Below are 27,415 nucleotides of genomic sequence, written 5' to 3' on the forward strand. Positions count from 1 at the left end.
TAAATACTCTTACATATACAATATAAAAGATATGTAACATACATATAACACATAGTATATATAAATATATACATTTATATACATACGATAAAAAAGTTTTTTAACCAAAAAATTATTTCTAATCTACATTCTTGTTTCTTATGCTCCACATTTGTTCCTGATTTAAAACAAGTTATAGGCAGTGACAGGTAATCTGGATGTTACTGACTAGGTTTTTTTACCTAGTGAATATGAGTAACTTAAGCTAGTAACATAAGCTAGTCTAAATCTTTACTTTAACAAGAGCTGTGTCTGAAGCCGGCATTAGAACATAAGTGCGCCATGAGCTCTTACGGAGTTATGATTTTGAAGCATGAAATATTAAAAATTAAACATTAAAGATAGGTAGGTATAATAAGTATGACCACAATTATTATGTAGTACAGCTAGATAAGCACATAGTGTAATGGACAACGCTTCTATTTGCCGTACTATTGTTTTCGAGTTAAATTTCAGTAAAAAGAGGGTTTTTTGTTTGTAAATTTTACTTTGCCTTCTCTGGAAAAATAAACAACAACAGATCAACAGACCAACAGACAAACGAACACTGAAATTTTTATATATACAAGTATCCATATTTGTATAAATACCTTACATGTATATATATATATATTTAACATATGTATATATATGAAACACAGCATAACTCAATACCACAATATGCAACACTGCCATATGCAATATCGTAATATGCCAAAAATGTGCTGCAAAATGCAACACTACAATATGCAATAATGCAATAGGCAACACTGCAAAATGCAATACTGCATCATATAGAAATGTTTAAAAAACCTGAAGGGGAGTTTTACAAAATATGATTCATATCCATATATATTATCAGTAGACTTATAATACTGCAAACACTTAAAATATTTTGTCATTCATAAAGTAAATTTTATTTGTGCTCATGGTAGTTATAAGTCGGCAAAAAAAAATTTGGCCATACACCGAATACAGCTATAAAAATTGTTTACAACTTTTAAAAATACTTTGATTCGCTAAGCAAGAGTTAATTTAAAGAATGAGCTCATCCAAACTGTTTACACAATAAATATATGCTATTTATTGTATTGAATTAAATGAAAATACACTTTATCTAATCAGTATCTGGTTCTAAATCTGGCTGTGGCTGAACCTTCATGTAGACTGGAGACCCATCTAGACAAGCTTTCATGCGTTCAGAGCAGGCCTCAGCTACCTGATTAGCTACACTGTGTTCACTATCTTCAGTGTCAGCAGCTTTATCATCTTTCCCTAATAATGTTGATAGCTGATTTGTAGACTTGAGATATAAGAGAAAACTTGCAAGTAGTATTACCTGTAACATTAGAAACTATCTGTAAGATGCGGCTTTTAGAGACATTATTACTTGACCTGGTAATAATAAACTGTTTTACTACCCAATAAGTTTTTTCACAATCACATAATTACATACTCAGAGAAACTTAATATTTTATATTGAAACACATAAGCTGCAAAGCTTTTTAAAACATTAAAGCTATAACCAAGAGTTTGATGCTTAGGTAATCAGCATAAAGTATAACATAAGCTGATTCTATAAAAACCTATTTAACAATGGGTTACCAAAATGAGATAAAACCATTTTTTGGCTCATTTATTTACTACTATAAATAACAGCTTGAGCATGTTCCAAGCCGACATAGTTATGCATTTTACTACAGTTCATAGAATTAGTATATTTTGGTTAAAAATAAAATAATCACTGTCACTAATACCATCCTTTAAAAGATAATCATCAGAAGTTTATTGATGTCAAACTTCTGGAACCTAATAATTTTCCCTTATAATGTTGATAGCTGATTTGTGGACTTGAGATATAAGAGATAAGTACTAAAAAGGATCACCTGCAACAGCATGAAATAGTTGCAAATTAAAAAAAAAGTAGAATTTTGATTCCTTTTTAGAATAAAGCAACTGAATTTAAAAATTCTATAGCCAACAGGCAAATAAACATTTAAATTTAAAACATAATATTATTAGGACTATATACATGTACATAAAATGTATATACTAACGGTACTACTCAGCATTGCCCATGTAATAAAAAAGCCTTTGGACAGAAAATTTATTTGTATTTACCATATAACAACATTTACCATTCTAACTTTCAAATTACATATCATGAGAGAAGTGTTTTGTGCCATTGAAATAAATTAAGAGAGGAAATAAAAACAACTGTAAAGGTTTTCAAACTTTGTCAAACAACTGTAATTTTCAAACATCATATCATGAGAAAATATTATGTTTTGTGCAGGTAACATACAGTAAATTAAAAAAAAATAAAACAACTATAAAAGGGTTTAAATGTAAATGCAAAATAATTAACAAGTAATAGCTAAATAAGGTCTGCTTTGCTAGGATTAATATAAAAGATGATTCGGTAATGATACAATTAATACGAACTGAGAAAACAAAATAAAAACCCTGAATATGTTGAATTAATAATAATAATTCTTGCATAAAAGTGTGTGTGCGCGCATGGGCAGATGTGTGTATAAAAAGGTTACTGTTCCACCAGAAGCTATCTATCAAAACTTGGAATACGATGATACTGGTACCTCTTGACACTGATACAAATGTAAAAATGGGATATTGCACTATCTTTGCCTGACCAAACCATGAGAGAATGTAGAGGCCATTCCTACTTGAGATTATAGAACAGTTCACATGAAAAGTATCGACCTTCACCGCGACTAAGCAATTGAACCTTCCAAAAACCGGAAATAGAAGTTCACGAACACACGAAAAAGCATCATGTTTCATAGAGTTTCAAATTATACATTATTTAGCGTGTGCATTTAGTGTGTACATTATAAGTTCTTTGATCAATATGCCTTATATAGCTCAGTGGTAGAGTGCATGGATTTGGATATTGCAATTGCAATCGTGAACTCAATCGTGAATTCAAATCTATCAGAATGCGGAATTTTAATCCTAAGATTTTAATAGCTATAGCGGGACAAACACAGAAACACAGACAGACGCACAAACTTTGAAAAAGAGCTATATCCACGTATATATCCATACCTGTATATATCTCTTTAGCTTTATCTATATACATATATATATATATATATATATATATATATATATATATATATATATATATATATATATATATATATATATATATATATATATACATATATAAAATAGATAATAAAAGAGCAGTGTAAAATTTGATAAAAAACTGTATAACTTAGAGTTTCGTGCTAAAAAGATGTTAAAATATTTAGCACTCATCAGACACTGATTAGTGTCTGATGAGTGCTAAATATTTTAACATATTTTTAGCATGAAACTCTAAGTTATACAGTTTTTATCAAATTTTACACTGCTCTTATGTTATCTATTTTACGATCAGCTCAGGAAACTTCGAGCACTTTTATGGACAACGGGATACAATTCTGATTATATATATATAATAGTATATATATACTATATATCTATAAATCTCAAAGTTTGTGTGTATGTGTGTATGCACAGGTGAACATACGCGCGTACAAGCCCATACGGTTATGTGCAAATTTATGTGCACATGTGGTTATGTGCGCATACAGTAACTTATGCGCACGGTTATGTGCACATTTGGGTTTGTCCGGCTATAGCTATTAAAATCTAAGAATTAGCAATGAGCCAAACTAATGGCAAATGGCAGGAAACTATCTTACTTGTCACTCCTTTTATAAGCTGATTTTGAATATCTGTGCGACGCCGGGCATTCCGCTAGTATATCTATATATAAATCTCAAAGTTTATGTGTTTGTGTGTTTCTGTATGTGCGTGTGTGCGTGTGTGCGTGTGTGCGTGTGTGCGTGTGTGCGCGTGTGCGCGTGTGCGCGTGTGCGCGTGTGCGCGTGTGCGCGTGTGTGCGTGTGTGCGTGTGTGTGTGATTTGGTTTGCCCAGGTATAGCTATTAAAATATTGGACTGAAGAATTCATATTGCAGAAGATTTGATCTTGAAGCCTCTGGTTCTCCAGACGATATGCTAAACCATTGAGCTACACAAAATTGATGAATTCGTTGGGTGATATATGTCGCTATGTGGGCAAAATACGCATACCGCTTTCTGTTACGGCGCAACATATTTTTATTCTTGCTCTCACGGCTCTTATTAGTAAGTTTAGCAATACTAGCTTACTCAAATGAGCCATTGGCAATGTGCCAAGCCGATAGCAAGTAGTAGGCAACTGCATTAACTGTCACTGATTATGAGCTGATTTCTAATACCTGTGCGACGCCAAGCATTCCGCTAGTCTTTAATAAAAATACAACCGTATTGTATTTGCATCAGAACAAAACAACTACTTCTTTATTAATTGACTAGCTAAATGCTTGGCATTGCTCAGGTAATAAAAAAAGTCTTTGCCCAGAAAAGTCATTTTCATTTAACATAATATACAACGTTTACCATTCTCACTTTTAAGCTTCATACCCTGAGCAAAATAATTGTTCAGTCAAAACAAAATTGAAGAAAACATAAATTACAAAAAATAAAAAACTGTAAAATGTTTAAATGTGAAACAATTAGAAAGCAATGACTAAATAATTTGTTTTGTTGCAATGATTACTACAGGAAATGATTTGATACTGCTACAGTTCACATGAACTAAAAAAAAAAAAAATCAGGAACATTTTGAATCAATAACAACATTTAGTATTACTACAGAGAAGTGCGCGTATAACAAATGACAATGGCAGCAAAAGTTATGCATCAAAACTTTGAATATGATGATACTGGCCTTTTCGATACAGGTTTAAACATAAAAATAAGATATCGAAATTAAACACATCAGTGAAGCGCACAAAAGTACTTCGTCTGACTAAATGGAGCGAGAATGTAGAGACAAATCCTAAAGGCAATTTTCCATGTGAAAAGTTTTTGGTTTTGCAATTTTTAGCAAATGTCCTTTGGAAAAACCGAAAATTGAAATTTGAAATTGTGTTGTTATAGTCACATATTTCAAACTGTGCCGTTATAATCCCACATTTAAAATTGCGCCATTATAGTCACACATTTGAAGTTGAAATGGCAGATTTGAAAATTGAAAATTACAAAAGGTAATGGTTATATTGTGAAAATATTTTTTACAAAAACAAACAAATGCAAAAGGTTATCTATAAAAAAAAAGCAGATTTTGTTTGTATTTAATGATTGTGAAATGCAAGATAAGCGCCAAGAAATCCCTATAAATTAATGTGCTGCAATCAGTATCAAGAAAAATTAAGTGTAGCTAAAAAAGTCTTCTAAGCAGGTGAAATAAATTAGGAGAGCAAATAATTGCAGATGTGAAGTAGATAACAGAATGTGAACTACAAAACAGATAGTTTGGTTATGATACAATTAATACAAACTAAAAAATCTAATCAAAATCTTTGTTTTAGTGTAATCAGTACAAAAGCTGCCAAATTTTTATTTCGCGAGAAATTTTTATTAACTTTGAACAGCAGAAAACAGATTCACCCTAGTATAGGGAAAAAAAACATCGTGCTGCATAGAAATATTCGTGTGGCAAAAATATTTTATATCTGGAACATCATAACGCGTGGGCGCAATGTATCAATTAGCATGTCGTTTATTGTGCAAAATCGGGGAATGGTATACAGTATATAATATGAGCTATAAAACTGTAAGAGTTCTTTTAGACTTAATGTTAGATGATTGCTTTACAAACATGCAGTTGCAATCTACATGAGTTGAAATTCAGCAAATTACGAGCTCATCATTGCCAGATAATAAGAGCTATAGCTGGACACACAGAATCACAGACACACAAACACTGAGATTTATATATATACATTAAGTTTTACATTGTTTTCCGGTTGTATTCTTACTAACTAGCAACAGCTTTATGGCTATGCAGGCTTTTTTATAGTCAGATTGTGAGCAGTAAAAGCTATGACCATTAATAATATAGTCCTATAAATCCTATTATATAATATATAATACCAGTAAAATATATAATATGGCAATTAAATCAACATAGTGGCCTTAGGGTTTCACTCTCAACTTTCATCTCCAAGGGCTCAATAAAAAAGGCACATTTTAGAGGTGTTTTTTGGTGGCCGGACACTCTAGAGTGTTTTCATATGAAAAGGGTATGTTTTTTTTAGCTTGGTGCATAGATAAGGGCCAAACCTGCCTCATTGAGTTTCACACAGTGGAAAGGGGTATTCATGAGCCAAAAAATAGGGCAATTGGTCTGTGGCGATGAAGTGATAAGATAGTTTTTGATTGATGTGTAAGTCAATAAAAAGGGTGAATTTTATAACTTCTAAGACTAGTCCTTGGAGATGACTAGACAAGAGTGAAACCCCTGGGCATAGTGTAAGACTAAAACATGACACTGACAGTGCTTAAAGTAAACTAACCATTATAGTATAGATAGCAGAATTCATAGTCTGAGTCCACTCGTATCTTGAATAATCTGTGATGATTCCAGTGATGATAGGCCCTATTGTGCTGCCTAAACAAAGGCCACTGTTCATGAGTCCAGTCAGCAAGCCGTAAGTGTAGAGACTGTGTTCAGGGTAACCATTCATCCTAACCAAACATCATAAAACATGCGGACTCCAGTTTTTACTAGTACAGTATATGTATTGTTAACAATGATCAAGTCATATAAATTGTCCGATCTTTTTTGCTTTGCATCCAATATGACATGCAAGTGTATGAAATAAATTGTAAACATTTAAAATTACCTTATCAATCTCTACAGTTCCTTAATTAAAATTTGATGTATTCATTAAGTCATTATAGCAGGAAAAAAAATTTCTCGTAATAGGTTTTTAGTTTGCTTGTGACAAAAAATCACACAAAAACGTAAAAAACATAAAAATAAGATGGTACTACTGGGTTTTTACTAGCTTTAACCTTTTAATATACATGTAATTGCAAAACCTATTAAGGTAGCTAAAACATTATAGACTTCACAAAATTAAAAAGACTCGTTTCAAATCATTTGGAGGTACAATTTTAGCCTACGAAGTTCCAAACCTTAATATGATGCTACAGGCAACATTGTAAATAAATTATATCAAAATGAATGCAACCATGATCTAATTTAATTGACTTACCTTGCCACTTGTTGTGCCACAGAAAAGCAAAGAATATGGAAGAAGCCAACAAAAAATGCAAGGATTGAAAGAACTGTGATGGAAGGTATATAGTACCTAAAACACAAACAAAGAGATGAGATCTTTTAAAATTGTAAATCCTAGATGTAGTTTTGTTTTAAAAAAATTATTTAGTGGGTTAAAAAGCTTTTGCTCAATCTTACATAAAGATGTACCTTCAAAGGTACTGCAAAGGGCAGTTCATAATTTGATTTAACCAATGAGCAATTTCTGGCATAAACCTTGCAATTACGACTTTTGTATGATCATAGTTGTACGAGTTCATGCTACAATAATGTCTGAAATCTTATAGCAGCGATAGAGATTTTTGAAAAGTGTATATATATATACAGTGTATACATATATATATATATATATATATATATTTATATATATATATATATATATATAGTGTATAGATGCTGGAAAGCCAATTAACCTTTTGTGGTTGCTTTCTCTACGTGTACATTTAAGATGGAAGTACATATTGTCTTACCATATAGAACAGTCAACAAAACCGTAATTATTTTTATCTAATATGTAATCACAAGTATCAAGTAATTACTATTCTTAATTAAGATATGACGATTAAGATATAGTTTGTAAAGTCAGTTGTGATAATGAAGCAGTGAATTATTCTAGCGATGCGTGTAAACTAAACAAGATTGGTCAATGGCAGAGAAACCCCAACTACAACCTTGTCATTATAGTGATTTATTCGGTCATACAGCGAGCTGTTCATTCAGTAACCAAAAATATGACGCTTGCGAACTTTAGCAACATGACAAGGCTAGCTCTACAGGCAACGCTATTAAAACAATTATGCTGATGGTAGTGGTCAAAAAGGCTTTAGCTCCATGCCTTGAATAGACAAAACAAGCATAATTTTAGCAAAGGTTTCTGAGAGTATTAAAATAAAACTGAATGAATCCCAAGTGAGGAAGGTGATGTATAAAATAGCTTTAAGCACAACATGGCACAGCTGGAAGCTAACCAAAAGACAGTGTTACCCGTGTTTGAAAAAGTTTGAAAGGCAAAAAATAATTCAGGAAGCTAAATTGTAGTTAATAAATAAGTCTAGGCATATGCAAAAATCCAGGTCTATGGTAGCAACTCTTTTGTAGTCAAGTATAACCTAGAAAGCATATTTTTGCAAAATTCTTATTGTGCTTCCATCTCTTCGTGAGGGTAAGATAAAAATGGAAGATCTAGAATTTTCTCCTAGAGACCCATCATTGACTTAATCCTTAAGACCTAGGTTACACAGTAGCAATATTAGGAGTGGTGATAGTAGTACTAATGATAGTAGTTATAGTGGCGCTAGCAGACCAAATGTTCTCTGATCAGCCAATCACAGCTGAGTCTAGACTTAGATAAGTTGCAATTTAGAATGCCTGCCTGCAGAGACACGGTAAGCAGTAATTGATAGTGGGAAAACCAGAGGGTAATCTAGATAAGGAAAATGCTTTTAAATATGGTGAACACTTGTGTTCCTCACTGTGAAGTAATCAAATATAGTAACTTTTGCAGTTTGAACATTTAGATTTTGCTAAAAAATAAGATGCATGTTGTATAATTGTTAAAGTAAGTGTCTTGGCTAAATCAATGTGAAAGACTATACCAGTTGCTTACATTTACAAACAATATAGTAGCGATAGTGTAGTATAAAACAGTAAGTCAGTGAATGCATGGTTGTAGAATAATGTTATAATGGGGCAAAGGAAAATGGGATAATGGTTAAAGGGAAAATCGGAAAAGCGAAAAACAGGCTATTTGGTAATGAATAACAAAATTCAGTTTTGGAAAAACAACACATGAGTTGCAAACTCCAAGTTGTAATAGAATTCAACTATTGTTTTAGTAAAACATAGTTGGACAATAGATGACATTAATGCCAATGATTAGGCAATGTGTAAATTCAAAGCAAATGTTCCTGTTAGCTTCCATTCTAATACACTTTCTCCATCTAGTTTCTAAGCTACATACATAATGTGACTACACAACACGACAGGCAATAATAGTGCAGGGTAAAGCAGGGTCCAAAAACGCTCAAAAAGGCTGTGACATATTAATATGTCTGACATTAACTTTTCAGAGCAGGGTTCTAGAAATACACTAATCGGGTTGTGCACACATTATAGGAAGTACGCTAGCAAAAAGTTTGTCACATAGCTATTTTTAAAGTAATTTATTTAAAAACTATCAACACATGCTCTACCTTCATAAAAAAAGATTTAGAACGAATAATGTTTCAAATAGTTTAGCTCAAAAATGAGCGATTTCAGTATAATTGTATAAATTCGCGGCGGTTTCCGTTCAGCAGGAAATATGTTGCGTTAGTCAAACTCTGATCACATGACAAAATATTTGATCAAACTATGTCATTAGGTATGGACACGGCAAAATTACAGCCAATATCTTCAGATGCTTGACATAGCAGTAAAAAGCAAGTATTTCAAAATAACAACTAAAGTTTAATATAACGCAGTTTGCACTATGTTTAACTGTACAATCTTTATATTGATAGTTGAAAGAGTTTAATATTAGAAAAAAGATTTCGAACTATATGTAGAATTGCCATTTTTGTTTGAACATTGTTTTTAACACCTACCCTTTGCCACCAAATAGGTAACTCATAGGCGGTGATGGAAGCCCCAATAAGACTAGCGGAATGAACAGTATCCATAGAGCCAACAACATGTATGCTGCATATTTCTACAATAGATGATAGCGGTTACTACTCTATTTTGAAAGTCATGGCTTACTTTGTTTAGATAAGTCATAGAACACAGTATTCATGCTGAGGGTTAATAAATTATCGCTTAACTCTTTGCTACATAATAAATCAGTTTTAAATGGAAAAACAATTACTTTAAGTTAGTATACACGTGTATGTAAAAGTACAATTTATATATAAACGTATTCATATATAAATGTATGCATATACAAATGTATACATATTTATAGATGTATATATACTAGAAATTCCACTGTCATACAGCCCACGACCAAAGTAATAATGGGAAAAAGAAAGGGTACTGTTGGTTGTTAAAAAAGTAGTTCTCAGCAGGAATTGACAGAGTATAGTGTATATGAGACTTGTTTGAGATGATATAAAATAAATTTGATGGAGCACGACCCTAAAAAGGCGCATCTAACAATTTATTTTGGAGGTAAAGTTGGGTTGAAACCAAATATACGAGTAATTGGTAAATTGTTGATATTGCAATATCTGTTATAAGTAAACAGTATCTGTTAAAGGTCGCGCAGTCTAGTCTCTCTTTTGCGTTGTAAGATTTGGTCATTGATAGCTAATTGAGTGATGCATTCCCTAGCAAAGTTGTTAAAAAGTAAGTCATTGATTTACGATTTGATTTACTCAAACTTATGTTTTACAATAATAAAATAAATATTAATTCAAGCTGTAGACCTAACCTACTATAGGTGATTTAACTAACAGCAGCAATAATGAAATATGTTTATTATATCTCTTATTATATTGAAATGCAATATTAAAAGTAAAATGGCAAGCTGCCGTGTAATATACAATTTGAAAGTTGGTTGTTGGTTAAAATAAATATTAATTCAAGCTGCAGACCTAAACTACTGTACGTAATTTAACTAACAACAGCAATAATGAAATATGTTTATTATATCTCTGAAATGCAATATTAAAAGTAAAATATATTGTAGTATACAGTTTGAAAGTTGGTTGTGTTGAATGCAGAACGGTTTTGACAACGATATGTAACAGAAATAAATATTAATGAAATAAATATTTAACTCTCTCAAACTTATGTTTTACAATAATAAAATAAATATTAATTCAAGCTGTAGACTTAACCTACTGTACGTAATTTAACTAACAACAACAATAAAGAAATATGTTTATTATATCTCTGAAATGCAATATTAAAAGTAAAACGGCAAGCTGCAGTGTAATATACAGTTTGAAAGTTGGTTGTGCTGTGAATGTAGAATGGTTTTGACAGCGATATGTAACAGAAAGCAAGCGTTGGCATTCACGCGTCTGGAAGTTTTATGCAAACTGGAGTGAAATAAAGAAATATTCTTGTCATAAAGGGGCATTGTAGTAACGCCCTACCTTGTAGATAAGATGTAAAGAAATCTGGCTGATGTTCTAGATAATTTGAAAAACCTTCGGTAATTGGACAAAAACGTAGGCTGATAAACTGTGTACCACATTTTCGTACCTGTAAATCGGTCTACGCCTCAAACAGTCTACGTTAATTACACAAACCTTCTGGGCAATTAAACAATGCCATAGACTGGTGAAATGAGCACGTTTTTCTCATGAAATGAGCACTGCTAAATAGTTCTACTATCTGTCGCACGGCTTTATTGGCGTATCGTAGGTCGGTCATAACTATTAATAAACCAAGCTTTTCAAGCGTTTTGTGGTGATTTTTGGCCAAATTAATTTGTCTATTTATGTATAATCCGATCAGATGAGTTAGTTTCAGGGTTTTGCGGTAACCTTTCAAAGACTTGGTAACATATTTAAAAAGGTTTGTATGTGTTTTGTATCGTTATTATATTTAAACGACTCTACACAACAATGGTTAAATTTGTTGATGAGATTTTAATACAAGGATTTGCGACGGCTGTGAATGAATAATTTTCAAGAGTTGTGTGCACATGTGCATTTATCATAAATCTCCCAACCAATTGCTTCGCTCTTGTTTGGTCGTGGAATAAAACAGACACTTACTAAAAACTGACATTATAAAAACTTACAAATATAAATGCCTAAATTTATAAAAAAATACATATATAACTACAAAAATACATGATTTTATGTACATAAATAAATATAATGTGCAGTGGAACCTTAGTTCTCGAACACTTTGGTTCTTGATTAATTCGGTTTCCAACCAAAAAAATTAAGATTTGTACGTCTCGAATCTCGAACATAAATTCGGTTCTCGACCAAACCGGAGCATACGCATTAGCATTAAACGTTCAAAACAGCTCCGAAAACATCATGAAAATAATCTTTAACATAGGGAGAAGCAAGTTACTCTTCATAAATTCTTTACCAGCAAGGAAGGAACCAGCTGTGGGGACTTCACTCTATCGAAGAGATTTGCTAGGAAGACAACTCCTCTAGTCGATTTATCCTAAATTGTTTTGGAGAAAGATTCTCCTCCAAATATGTGAAGTAAACGTGCCATTGCCGTTTATATTTTCTTTTGCACCCGATTTTTGATGTAACTGATCTGTTGCAATCATTTGCTGTTTCATTATCAATTTCTGCAATTTTGGTTATTGTATTTTAACCTAGAAAATTTTCGATGTTTCGAGAGCAAAGCATACAAAATGTTTACTTTTTGTTTTCTGTTTGTCATCATAGATAGAAAATCTTTTGTTAAAAATAAACACGATCTATATCTACCCGTATTTTATTTATAGTAAGTAGCATACAATACATTTTTTGAGTGTAAAATGTTTAAATATACTTTACTTGATTAAAATTTACATACATTAATTCTAATGGGAATAATTGTTTCGGATCTCAAACAACTCGGGTTTTGAAAAACCTTCTGGAACGAATTATGTTCGAGAACCGCGGTTCCACTGAATATATAATAACTAAAATGTTGGAGTAGGTTAAAGTTACTTATCTTTTTCCAAGTAATTTTTTGCTGGAGCTACTGAGACTCCAGAGAGAAACATCAACCTGGAAAAATATGAGTAACTATAACCTATTCCAACACAACTCTAGTTATTTATAGCATAGCAGTCAGCTTGACCACTCATCCACTAAATGTATGCATATAATGAATCAAAGTATATTCGTATATATGTATATATGTGCATACATGTATACATGCATCCGTGTATACAAGTATACGGCAGGCGGGTATGCAGGTACATGGTACGCGGTTCGCAGATTTGCGAGTACACGGGTATAGTTAACACTGTCCGTCATCTATTGTCTGCCCATCATCCGTTGTCTGTCGTCCGTCGTCCGTCATCTATTCGCCGTCCGCGATTGTCCATTGTTGTACGCCGTCCTCCATCGATTTCCATTGTCCGCCGTCATCTATTGCCAGTCGTCAGCCATCGTTGTCTATAGCTCATCCATCAGTCGTCTGTCCATCGTCTGTCGACTGTCATCTGTCATCCTCTATTGTCGCTTGTTCTCATTTGATGTATGTCTTAATAGAGCAATTGAAATTTAGCAATGAAAAATCTGGATTGCAATAAATTCGATCTCGCGACTTTCCATTTGCAAGGCAGCATGCTTAATCATTAATCTGCGCAAAAAGCAAAAGATTAATTGGGAAATATGAGTCATTATTTGGGTTAAAATACGCGTAACGACTTCGCATTACGTACAATGTCACTAAAGCTTGCTCTCACAGTTCTTATTAGTATGTTCAGCAATATGGATACTGGCTTACTCAAATTAGCCAATGACAACTGCTGTACATTACCTGCCAATGTTAGAACATTTTTTAATGTCCATGCTACACAGGACATTTAGCTGGTGTACATATTTATATATATATATATATATATATATACATATATGCACCGCTGCTCTTCTGCGTATGCCTTAACCCTCTAAGCAATATGCTGGAGGAGACTCAATATAGGTACCAGTTTAAGAGTGGCACCAAGATAAACCAACTCTTCTACATGAATGACATCAAGCTGTACGCTAACAAAGAAAGGGACATTGATTTGCTAATACACCTCACTCAGGTATACAGCAAGGACATCGGAATGACCTTCGGTATTGAGAAATGTGGAAGGCTAATTCTTAAGAAAGGCCATTCTATGCTCACAGATGGCCTAAGAATGCCAAATGGTACCATCAAAGATATAGAAGAAGGGTACAAGTACTTGGGGATTATGCAAAGCAACATCAACCACGAAGCCGAGGTACGTCACAAAGCCATTACTGAATACAAGAAACGCCTTCGGCAGGTCTTACGGAGCCAGCTCAATGCCAAGAACCAAGTCATGGCAATAAATACCTACGCACTGCCAGTAATAAGATATCCAGCAGGCATAATAAAGTGGACTGAGGAAGCCATCAAAGAAACAAATATAGCAACTCGTAAACTGCTGACCATGCATGGAGCGCTCCACCCAAAATCTGATACTACTAGATTGTATCTTGATAGAAAAGATGGCGGTAGGGGACTCAAAAGTGTACAGCAGACAGTGAAAGAGGAGGAGCAAAGCATCAAAGCATATGCAGCTTCCATGGCTATCTCAGATAAGTTGCTAGCTGAATTTCAATCGGCTGCTCTTACAACGGACCTATGCCCTGATGATGAAGAAATTGACTGGCACACGAAACCTCTTCATGGTGCTTACCACCAACAAATATCTAAGGTTGGCGATCTTCACCAGACATATATGTGGCTGAACAAAGGAAACTTAACGGCCAATACAGAGTCGCTAATCATGGCAGCCCAAGAGCAAGTGCTCCCAACAAGGCAACTCCAAACGAAAATCTATCACACTAGAGACGATCCTAGATGCAGACTGTGCAAAGATGCACCTGAGACCATCCAACACATCATCAGTGGATGCAAGCAGCTAGCAGAGAACACATACACTGAGCAACATAATCATGTCACAGGTGTTGTGTATAGAAGTCTATGTGATGAGTATGGCCTTAATAAACCACAAGACTGGTGGGAAGCTCCTGGTAAGGTCAATGAAAATGACCGGGCTAAGATCCTCTGGGACTTCTATATCCAAACTGACAAGCATGTCCTAGCAAACCAACCAGATATAGTGGTGGTAGACAAGGAGAACAAGAGGGCTACTATAATAGATATAGCAGTAACCAATGACTACAATATAGCCAGCAAAGAAAAAGAAAAGGTAGAGAAATATCTCCCTCTTGGAGAAGATATTGAAAAATGCTGGAATGTAAGAACAGCTGTAATCCCAGTAGTCATTGGGGCACTGGGCGCAATAACACCGGCGCATAAAATGTGGCTTGCCCAAATACCAACAGCAATCAACTCAGGTGAGTTGCAGAAAAGTGCGCTATTGGGAACAGCTAAGATCTTGAGGCGAGTGCTCAAACTCCCAGGTCTCTGGTAGGAGACCCGAGTTAGAACAGAATTTACCACCCATACGGGGTATCCAGGGTGAGGAAACAATTTTTTTTATATGTGGTATATAGATATATATGTGGTATATAGATATATATGTGGTATATAGATATATATGTGGTATTTAGATATATATGTGGTATATAGATATATATGTGGTATATAGATATATATGTGGTATATAGATATGTATGTATATATACTTATACATACTTATCTATATATCTCTAGTATATACTCTTTTTAATCATATAAAACTATATACAAAAAATATATAATTTCATATATAATATATGCTCACCTTAACAAGTATTTTAGTAATGACAGCATTACCGAGAGCTGCAGCGGCTGACCATATTGTAAACAGTACTCCTATCATTGTTGTGTTTGTGCCAAACTACAAAGAAACATTTAACTAAATTGTTGGCAAATATTTTTAAAAAGCCTATTTATTTACAACAAATTTTCTGTACAGAATTTACCGTCTCTAGTTGGCGGGATGAGTGCAAGTAAAGTATTGTCACATATCAAAAGACAGCAGCAGTAGTGGTGGATGTTTGAAAATTTTTGGTAATCTAATTCATTACATTTCATTTTTTACTAGTCACCAAAACCAACTTCACTTTATTTTTAGAATAAAAAACATAATAAAAAACTTGATGCAAAGCAGCTAAAAGTAAGCATGAACACATATAACACAGTTAAAATTGTAAAAGAATTGATGAATATGCTCTAAAAGTTAAAGGAATATAGTTTCTTGGAAGCTGGCAGAGCAATCTTTTAGCAATTTTGAGTCATTCCAATAAAAAATTGGTTGTTCCGAGATAGTTGTGAGAACCTGTGTTGTAAAATAATGTTTTAAAAATGTTATGTTTCTGCACAGAAGCAATTAAATAGAGTATTAAATTAGAGAAATGGTTTATTGCACACTCCAGAGACAACTGATTTGATAACAGAAAACCCAAGTATTTATATGTTTGGTCATAGAAAAGCTTTGTAAAAAGCTACAAGCATTATTAATAGCTATAATGAGACAGTACTATATAATATTAGCTTGTATAAAGCTTTAGCTAATAAGCATAATGTTTGTTTGCAAAGTACCAATAATACTTGGCACTTGCATGACACCTCCTCACTAAGCTAAAGGTTCTTTCTGGTTCTCTTAGACCTTCGGGGTTTGTCTCTGCTATACTCATCTCCATCAGGTAGACGAGGGTTGCGTGGTCTTCTTCTAGACGGAGGTTGCTCTGTTACAGTTGTAGGGGCTGGTAGTTGCAGTTTTGTCTCCTCTGTTATATCAGGTTTATCTCCAGGGTCTTGATCTTCTTCTGTTGCGTATCTTGGTCTGAGTTGTTCAACATGTCTTCTCCAAGTAGGTCCCTTTGGTACCACTTTGACATTGAGACTACGAGTTCCATATATCTTAGTAACAATGGCTGGAACCCATCTAGGTTGTCTGTTGCGTCTAGGTCCATGATACAAGGCATAGCATGGTGCTCCAAGATTGTAGCTGTGTATCTTGCTAACTGTCTTTTCTGCAGATCGGTTGACTTCTCTGGATTGATGAAACTGTGCTATGTGTGCGGGTGATGGCAATAGGGTGTCAATCTTGCATCTCATCTGTCTTCCATTCAGCAGCTGACTGGGAGAGTATCCTGTAGGAAGTGGTGTCCTTCTATAGTGTGAAACATTGGCTATTGGTCTCTCACTTCCATCAGGATAACGATGAAATGGTACAGCTCCCAGTCCAGCTTCTGAAGCATCACATGAGATTCCAATGTCAAGATCTGCGTTGAAGTGTGCTAAGACACTATCAGTTGATAGCATATCTTTCAGTTTGTTGAAGCTCTTTTCTTGTTCAGTGCCCCACTTCCAGGTCTCTCCTTTGCGTGTCAGTTTATGCAATGGTCCTGTGAGTTGTGACAGATTGGGTATGAACTTGCTGTAGAATTGTGTAGCTCCTAAGAAAGATCTTAGCTGAGTTAAGTCTGTTGGGACTGGCATCTGTTGTACTGCATCTGCCTTCTTTCCTTTAGTGATTCCCTTTGAAGTGAGTTTGTGTCCCAGATACTCTACTGTCGGTTGAGCAAAACAGCACTTGTCTTTTCTACATCTGAGCCCTCTTTCTTCTAATCTTTGAAGAAGTCGACGTAAGTTTTGTAGATGGCTCTCTGCATTGGCTCCACTCACTAGTATATCATCTAGGTATACTGCTACTCCTGGGAGGTCTTGTGTCAGTTGCTCCATGATTTCTTGAAAATACCCTGGTGCTGAGCTTATGCCAAAGGGCAACCTCTTCTGTAGTAGTACTCCTCGGTGTGTTGATAGTGCTAGTCGTCGTTGACTTTCTGGTGCCAACAATATTTGATTGTAGGCATCTGCTAAATCAATCTTTGTGTAGCAATAGCCTCCACCTAGTTTTCTGATTAGATCTTCTGGTAGTGGGATAGGTTTCCTATGTGTTTCTAGCTGATTATTGATAGTTTTGGAGTAGTCTCCACATACTCTGATCTTCCCTGCAGCTTGACCTGTTGTAGATTTGCGTACAGGTACAACTGGTGTTCCATACTGGTTGAATTGAGTTGGTTCCCATATGCCTTTAGCTACACCTGCTTCGTATGCTTGGTTGAGCTCTTCTGTCAAGTCTCCACATACTCTGATCTTCCCTGCAGCTTGACCTGTTGTAGATTTGCGTACAGGTACAACTGGTGTTCCATACTGGTTGAATTGAGTTGGTTCCCATATGCCTTTAGCTACACCTGCTTCGTATGCTTGGTTGAGCTCTTCTGTCAAGGCAATAGGAACTGGTCTGGGTCGGCAGAAGACTGGCTTTGTTGAAGGTTTGAAGTTTATCTCTAGTTCAAAGTTCTTGAGACATCCTAGCTCGTCTTTGAATATTTCCGGAAATTCTTTGCACATCTCCTTACACTTGATTTGTAACCTCCCATCTGGCTGGTTCTCTGTGATTGTTGATACAAGGTTCTGTTGTAGCTTGTCATCAATAGAGATGCCTAGTTGCTGTATAGCAGTTCTTCCTAGTAGGTTGAGATCTTGTACAGCACTAATCACAAATGGTAGTCTGACTTCTTTCTGTGCATCCAATTGGGCAGTTAGCTCACATCTGCCAAGCGTCTCTATGAGATGTCCTGAGGCTGATTTGTAGTTAACTGTAGTAGGTTTTAGGTTTGGCTTTCCTAGCTTCTCCCATATTGATTTACAGATGAAGTTGTCACATGCTCCAGTGTCCAGTTCAAGTGTGAAGTTGTCTCCCTAGTTTGATGTTTTCAGCAAGTTTCACCATCTTGGTTGATGTGCATTCTATCATCTTTACTGGTTTTTCTGCTGCAGATGATTTCTTTTTCTTGCATGCTCTTTCTATGTGACCTTGTTTAGAACAAAAGTTGCAGGTGGCTGCTTTGAATCTGCAGTCATCCGCTGTATGGTTAGTTCGGTCACATCTGTAGCATAGCTTTCCTTCCTTCTGCTTGTCAGGTGTAGAGTTGTTTTTCTGGATTGGTTTGTATCTTGATTTCTGTTGAGCAACCTTGTTGACTTTAAACGAGTTTCCATAAACTGTCTCTTTGGCAACTTTAGCTGCTTCTTCTGTTTCCTGTGCTACCTGTATAGCTTTGTTGAAGTTGAGTTCATTGTCCTTGACCTTGAAGAGAGATTTGAGAACTGCTTCATTGTTTACAGAGCAGATAAATCTTGTTCTGAGAGCCTCATCTAATGGATCTGTAATGTCTATGAAGGCACATGTAGTTGCATCTTGACGAATTCTGGCAGCTAACTCTTGAATAGTTTCTCCAGGTTTCCTCTGCATGTCACTCCAATACTTGTAACGCTCTCTAACAATGAAGCGCTTAGGGTCATACTGGTCTTTGAGAAATTCCAGTATTTCATCCATGTCGAGGTCGTTGATCTGCTTGGGTGCTGAAAGCTGAGCTGCCATATTACTAAGCTGCTTGTAGAGTGTAGGCTGTTGGTTGGTGAGAAAAGTGCCAGCAATCTTGTCTTGATGAATAGAATTTGCTGCAATGAATGTGTTGAATCTGTCTATGTAATCTGTTAGTAGCTCTGCTGTTGGGTCAAAACCTGAGAAGGCTGGAACAGCGGTTGCAGCTGTTTCTTGTTTCCGTTGTAGGTTTTGTAGTAGTAGCTCCATCAGTTTCTTATTCTCCTCCATTCTTTCATCTTGCTGACGTCTGTATTCCTCTTGTTGCTGCTTGAACTCCTCATGCTGCTGTTGTCTATGCTCTTCTTGCTGTTGTCTATGCTCTTCTTGCTGCTTTCTCTGCTCCTCTTGCTGCTGTCTCTGGTCCTCCTGCTGCTTCTGCATTAGCTTGATCTGCTCCTCTTGCTGCTGTCTCTGGTCCTCCTGCTGCTTCTGCATTAGCTTGATCAGGTCTGCTACTTCTGCCATTGTAGTGGTGCAATTTTGAACAGTTACTCTTGTAATAAACTAGAACTCTTTGTATCGATTTTATCAATGATAAAATCTGAACAACACTCTTTGTAACTGTTCAAAAGAGAAATCCTTGTTGCCAATTAGCTTCTGTTATGTTTCTGCACAGAAGCAATTAAATAGAGTATTAAATTAGAGAAATGGTTTATTGCACACTCCAGAGACAACTGATTTGATAACAGAAAACCCAAGTATTTATATGTTTGGTCATAGAAAAGCTTTGTAAAAAGCTACAAGCATTATTAATAGCTATAATGAGACAGTACTATATAATATTAGCTTGTATAAAGCTTTAGCTAATAAGCATAATGTTTGTTTGCAAAGTACCAATAATACTTGGCACTTGCATGACAAAAAATTAAAAAATTTGTAAAATATTATTCAAAGCATAATTGAAATACAATTTAATTGTTTTTTGCTGTCAGCAGTTTATTTGTTGGTAAAATACTAAAAGTGCATTTTGTAATCGTAACAGCTTTTTTGCCCAAAATCTGATTTGGATCATTTAAGCTGCGCATTCAATGCAAAATCTTTACTCAATGGTGATTAGAACATGGATCATACATTGTAAGTGAATCTGTTTTTTTGACATTCACCCATGTTAGAAAATTGAAATTGCGCATTACAGAGTTTTTATGCACACATGCCAGAGCTTTTCAAACTGTTTCATTATCATAAAGACCATATAGTTTAAAAAAGATCACAGTATTGCTTTTATAAGGTTGATGACACTGCAAGATGCTCTTATAAGATGCTTTGAATAATTGCTTTACGAATAAGCATAAATACACAGAGAAAAATATAATAAGTTTGCTCATTGTCAAGCAATAGAAGTACTCAGCATTAAAACATAAAAGTACTTACTGTTAAATAATAAAAGTTGGCCATTCCAGTAGTTCTGGTGGTGGCAGAAAACTTTGTCACCGCCCAACCCAAAAACATGAGAAAAATTCCTGGAATTGCAAGAAATGACAAAAATCCACCATGGGTCTCAGAACACTTTTCTTCTACAAAAATCAGAACATGCAATTTTGAAGACTGTTTGGTTGTTTCTATTCAAGAACTAAAACTTTCTGCAACAACCCAGCTTTAATTGGGACTGAAACCTAATATATAGTCATAAATTTGATTTATAATAAACAAAGTTTAACAAACTTATCAAGAGGTCATGAAGATAATATTATGAAGATGATATATAGGCACATTGGCAGCAAAGCTGATTTTGTCAAATTAACCCAATGTACTATATACACGTATAACAACTTACCAACTTTAGGAACTATAAAATAATATATTGGTATTAGAATCATCAAACAGCCTCCAAGTATACTGAACATTGGAATGTATCCTGTAAGCTAAAAGAGATATATTGTTTTAGTAGTGTGTTCGTTAGGTTGTTTTTAGGTTCTCTCTAAATATACGCTAAAATTAGCTTGAAATTCAATTTCGAACCATGTAATTTTAAGAAAACAAGATTAGATTTTTTAACTGAAGTGAGTGACGGTCCATGATAGCTAATTTAAGTTGAATGTTGAAGGATTAATTTTGAAACATCATTGAGAGCATAGCTCAAGATTTTTGAAAATATTTCCATGGTTTTAGCCAACGACACCAAAAATTCATTTTTAAATATTATTTATTGTTGTTTGCCTACTGAACAGATTATACTTACAACTACGTGATGGTAAGCAAAATCAAGGAAACTCCACATAAAGTTGATATGTAATTTTTGCTGTAAAGTTTGCTTAAAAAGAAGCCTAGGGTAAGCTACAAAGAGGTAGCTGAGAAGAATTTAAAATGGAAACAGATCAATACAAACTCATTACAGACTATTGCTTGTAATCAAACTGGTTGGTGATCTGCTACTATACACAACTCACAACTATAAACAGTCTCAGTTGCCTCGACTGAGTGAAAAAAATGACTAAAAATTTCTCCTTCATTTATGTCTTTTTAGATTCGTTTACAGGTTGTCAATAGAGTAGTTACTAGTTAGTAGAAGATAATTCTATAGTTTGTCAATACGCAAATAATAAGTGATTGCTTGACAAGCCCCTACTCTAAAATAAACATTTTTTAATCTTCTGTCATCCATGTTTATTTAAGAAATGCATAGTGAATCAAAAAGCATCATGAGCTTGATTGTAGAATATGCGATGTTCTTTTCAAGAGCAGAGTTCACTCCAAACCAAAAAACTTGCACTCTTCATCAAGGGCAGATTAAGTAATAATGCATAAGAAAAAATTTTATGGTGTGTGTCCTTATTCATTGAAACCTTTTCTGGAACTCACCTCATAAAGGAATGCTCCAACAGCGGGCCCAAATGTATATCCGACTTTGTTAGCCGTCTCTACCAAAGCCTAAGAACAAATTAGTTTGTGTGAGCAGTGCACATTGTGCACGGAGAATAATATGCAAACTGCTGATTTGTTAGTTACAATAAATGGTAAAGTTTATTTAAAGCTCCTTAACTAAGTAAAACTGAAGCAAACAAGAATGTGTTAAAGTTACATGTTGATTTACAAAAGGTATTTGCTTATTTAGCTAATATCAGTTCTTTAGCAACAAACTAACATTGGTAGCTAGTTGAAAATATGTATAAAAATAATTTGCATATTCAACTGAGGCTTGTGTATAAAGTTCCATAAATGCTTTATCCTTGCTTTGGCACTGAATTCCTGTTTCGAAACTTCAATGTGTAACAAATACGTATAAGTTATAAAAACATAAATTTAAATAATTTTCCACTTAATAATGCAAATTCTTAAATTACTAGTCTCTTATCTTCTTTCTTTATGCAGCAGAAATTTCTACAATCACTTTTATAGCCAAATGAAAAACGTTTTTGCTACAATTTTTGCTTTGCTGTTTCGTTATTCAATAGCGTTGTGCAATATATTGGGAAAAAACTTTTTATTTAATGCTATATTGTGGAATGCTTGTAGATACACACTACAGTTTTTCAACCAATTTGCTCATAGCGTAACCATTTTATGCAATTGAAATTTGATATTGACATATAAATATTATTTAACGTATTTTTCCATATCATCCAAACACTTACGTGTAAAAATGCTGCAACATGTTTATACATTTTGGTACAGGTAAATAAGAAACCCTATACTGGTGTGCGTCAATATCATACTATTTTTACTATACAAAGGCATTGCTATATTATATTCATAAATATTTCAACTAGTGACAATTAGTTTGTTTCTCTTAGTTATTAAATGACAGAAAATTTTGGTTCAAGGCTGATTTTTTTAGGTATCCCGCTGACAAAATAGAGACAAATATTTGTTTAATAAAACAAACAATTTTGCTAGTGATCAAGTTTCATCAATTTTATTCTTAAAAGATCCTGGCAGTCAGTTCACCTCAAAAAGTAAGAACAATCGAAAATGATAAAAACACCAAAACTTTTTGTTAAAATCTAATAAAACCTTGTACAAGATCATCATTAAAGGAAAATAAAATTTAAAAATGCTCTCACCACGACAGTTGTTGTTTCGAAGCCTGATGCTTTCAGAAGTAGGCTTGTTCCTGCAACATTCATTAGCGCTGATCCAACACCAGCTATGCATCTGATGAGAAGACAACTTGCAAAGAACAATTCCTTTGAGTTTGCTAGGATTGTAAGGCTATAATAATCACATATAAAACGCTTATCAGCATCATAAACCAAGATGTGTACAGAGCAAAGAACCACAAAGCTATGTAAGTGTCAGGTCATCAAGTAGGTTTAATGATGAAAAGGCTTCAGGTGCAAGTATCTTAACATTTTTCAATGCGTAACATTTACTGAAGCATTCTACAGATGTTACATACAGCTAGTAACGTATTGTCACCTGTACATACTTGTGCACATATTCGTACACTCATACATGCATACGTGCATACATACATTTGTGTGCACATATATATATATATATATATATATATATATATATATATATATATATATATATATATATATATATAACGTATGCTTTGACAAATGTATGTATCAACTTTAATTGATGATAAAATGGAATGATTCCCATTTTGTGGTCTTTTGGATTGCATATTTCTACTGAAGCAAAATTAACAGATTACTTGACCTAAATTAAAGCTTTCAACATATTTTCATGTGATCAACGCTATAATGCAGGTGCTATGGTAGACTTTATTCTGATAATTTTAAAAATAACCATGCATGTGAAGAAACAGATAACTGCCAACATCAGGACAGGAAATGCTAGAACTGGTTGTTTGAGAGTTTGCTAGTGAAATCTTACAGTCATAATGTGTGGTTGAGTTGTTATGCTGGTTTATTACAATTCGCTAGTTTTAGGAGACAATCTTGACTTTTAACTGACGTGTAGGAGTAAGCCAGGATCATCAAAGATTAGTCTACAGACGTAAAAATTCCTCGATTAAAATTTACCTAATAGCTTTAAAGATTGAGTACAGTATAATCTATTGTTGCAATTTTTACTAGTTAATATATAACCTTTCACAAAATCATTCTATTTTGATCATGTTTATCATGTCTCAGTCTATACATTTATATCTATTTCAGCAATCGTTGTAGCAGTCATGGTTGATTCATTTAAAAATTGATAGCCTAAATTTCATTTTGCTCTGACCACCGATTGGGTTTTAACATTTATTATGATAATTTGTCAATAAAACTATATTCTTATTTAGCTGAAGTCTTTTACTGTTTTCATCACTTTGAATTGCTGTAGTTGATAGTTGGCCAAATTATGCAGATCATTGAAATTTGGTAGTAGCACTTGTATTTAGACATTTTCTATATATTGTTAGGTGTGGTGCCAGTAAATGCTGGTCAATTTTACTGGCCTGATTTATCGACCTTTAATTGACCAAATTTTTTTAGTGAACAGGGTCTCTTCGAATCAAATAATTTAAAAAACTTGGAAAGCACTGTAGAAGTACTACTAATACATTTAAAAAAGCAATTTTACCAAATTCTCACCCATTGGGAAACCAACCATTACTTCACAATAATCCATATTATTCCATATATATTCATGAGTATGCAACAGTCTCGTGCGCTGTAAGAGCTCATTGTTTGTGATAAATATATGTGTGATTATCACATTGTTGAGCAAGATGATTGGGTAGTGCAGCTGGTAAAGTGTTTGGCTAAAAATCTGAACATTTGCGTTCAACTCCTGATTGTTGGGCAAACGTATATGCCTCTTTTTATAGTATATATGATGGTAAAGATTGTATCAATTTTTCTAGGTTCGGATGCTAAACTTCTCCACATTTTATTATAATCTGAAGCAGAAATAATTAATATCATGTCCAGGTAAGGTTGTACAAAACATTGTGGCTTCGTAGATGAAGGTAAAGCAGGGTGACTAAAATGGATCAAGCATAAAAAATTAAAGGATGGAAAAAATTAATTTTCATGCTAGGTTCATCACTCTTCAACTATACGTGACCAACATTTACGAGAACAGACAGAAAATAATTTTCTTTGGTCAACACACTATTTTCCTACCAGATGTTTTGCCAACTGCTGCCTTATGAAATCTTGATAAGTTATTACTTTTTGTATTTTTCTCAAAGATTAGTTATCAGAAGACATGAAAGGGTATAGCATCAAAATCTTTGGTCTTGCTACCAAAGCTTGATATAAAACTTGCAATTTTATGAGTTACTTAATGCATCACGGCAAAGTCTAGTCCAATGTTTAGACTATTCAATCTTAGCTCAATGCAGACTTTAAATTGATTATACATATTTGTAACAGAAACCGTGTTTGCAGCAAATTAGATTTGCGCTAGACTAATTCTATGTCTGCATAAAACTCTAGAAACAAATGCTATTTTGATACATACCCAAATGAGATACAGGCTGATCCAGCAATAATGGCACCTATGGTACACAGCTTCTTTGGATGACATATGTCAAACTAAAACAAAACAGTATACACTTTAGAAAAATACTTTTTCCATGGCTTATATATGCCTTGAGAAAGATCAGAAATATATTTCCACTGATTTTTTTTGAAAGTCTAGCCTTATTGTGAAACATATAAATCAAGATTAGCACATAGGTGGTGACAGACTCTCCTTATAGTACCGCAAGCAATTGCACAAACAACTTGTTTTTGACATTAGATGAACTGGTCTTGAGCTGTATGTTCTGGTTGGTGAGCACCAAGAATGATCCAGAAACCAAAGAACCATTGCGTTCACAGTTGAAAAAAACAAAGAGCAATTTAGGAAACCCAAATTAGGATCTGAAGAACCTGCCAAAATCAATATAAAAGTTGAAAATGATAAATGTCCTAATCTGACCAGAAAGCAAACAAAATCATACAAAAATATTTTATTTATCCCCGTTTAGAACTAGGTTATAAAAGCTTCCAAAACCAGAAGCTTCCTCAACTGCTGCAAAAAGTAAAATAGTTGTTATTTTATTAGTAGCAAGCAAGTATATCATTGCCAGTGATAATCTTTAATATTCTCGATTAGGGATTGATGTCTATTCAACATTGACATTTGTGACATGCAATTTTCCAATAAATCCTTGATTCTTTTACACGGTCCAGTTGTGAAGAGATTTTATAAAATTGGCAATACCAATAACTGAAATTTAAACATCTTTTAATTGTTCAATAAATATGTCTTTTGTGAAAGGAGTAGTTTCATAAGAACTCATGCTATGTACGTGTTTTGTCTGTGAGTCAAGGTTACACCCAAACTCAATTCATGTTTATGACTTTATCTGATGCTATATACATTTTCTGCCTGTAGGGTCAAGGTTAAACCTAAACTATTCTCATGCTTATGACTTTGGTGAACATGAAGAAGTGATCCAAATGATGCTGGATGTAAGGAATGCAGCTAAAATGTTTTTTTAACCTAAATAGCAAACCTGCATTTATTGCGCTTTTAAAATCAGCTTACGAATGGAATATTTTAATTTTCTGCTTCAAAAGAAACTTATTTAAATGCTTAAAAACATTTTTAAGCAAAGCATTTCTTTATTTTTAAAGTTTGTCTTAAAAAGCTGTACAATGCCAGAACTAATAACAAATGTAATTTTTAAACTTACCATTCTTCCGGCGATTGGAGCTGTCAAAAACCTGGTCAAGTCAAAAGCGGAAAAGACAATGCCAGTTTCAGAAAGTAGTAATCCTTTGTTTGTGCCAACTTTAGGAAAAAATGGAAAAAGCACAGAATCAATGATAAATGATATGAATACTAAAAAGACTAGAATGAATGTCATTGGATAATGTTTAACTTTAGGAAACAAAGAGTTTGTTTCCTCCGGTTTGTTAATGAGGCTCCTTTTTTCCTCCAAAGAATCCAATGAGTCCGTATCCATTTTGCATAACCAATTCAATAAAAAGTCCTATATTTTCTTTCTCAACTTTTTCTCAAGACGAAACACTCCTTAGTTACTAAACCTAATGCTTGATGAGAAAATCATCCCACCTGATGTGTCGCAGCAAATCCGACACGCATGGGCAAGCATAGCTTTGCCCACACATAATTAAAGAAACACTCTGGTATTTAATCATATAATTTATTCGAGTAATCAGGTTCGTTAATCACCTGTTAATTTATTCAGATGATTAATGAAAATATAAGCCATAAAATGGCAACGCATTGTTGCTAAGATTTTCATTTTTGCAAATACGT

The 27,415-nt window shown here is 34.0% G+C and overlaps 1 protein-coding gene across 2 annotated transcripts; it reads right to left on the minus strand.

The window, feature by feature from the left end:
- Nucleotides 1-616: 616 nt before the first annotated feature.
- Nucleotides 617-27,156, minus strand: LOC137401732 (MFS-type transporter SLC18B1-like). Of its 2 annotated transcripts, none has more exons than XM_068088193.1 (11): nt 26,826-27,156; nt 25,604-25,677; nt 23,242-23,389; nt 22,040-22,108; nt 21,015-21,102; nt 20,612-20,754; nt 15,584-15,679; nt 9,789-9,892; nt 7,139-7,234; nt 6,434-6,605; nt 617-1,293 (listed from the first exon to the last, which is right to left on the minus strand). In XM_068088193.1, the coding sequence occupies exons 1-11, from the start codon at nt 27,096-27,098 to the stop codon at nt 1,246-1,248; spliced, it is 1,311 nt and encodes a 436-aa protein (XP_067944294.1). In that variant the 5' UTR covers nt 27,099-27,156; the 3' UTR covers nt 617-1,245. The 2 variants fall into 2 exon arrangements, with proteins under 2 accessions (XP_067944294.1, XP_067944293.1); XM_068088192.1 differs by having other exon boundaries at nt 617-1,357.
- Between the last annotated feature and the right edge of the window lie 259 nt (nt 27,157-27,415).

The sequence above is a fragment of the Watersipora subatra genome, chromosome 8 (assembly GCF_963576615.1).
Source record: "Watersipora subatra chromosome 8, tzWatSuba1.1, whole genome shotgun sequence".
In the NCBI taxonomy this organism is placed as follows: Eukaryota; Metazoa; Bryozoa; class Gymnolaemata; order Cheilostomatida; family Watersiporidae; genus Watersipora; species Watersipora subatra.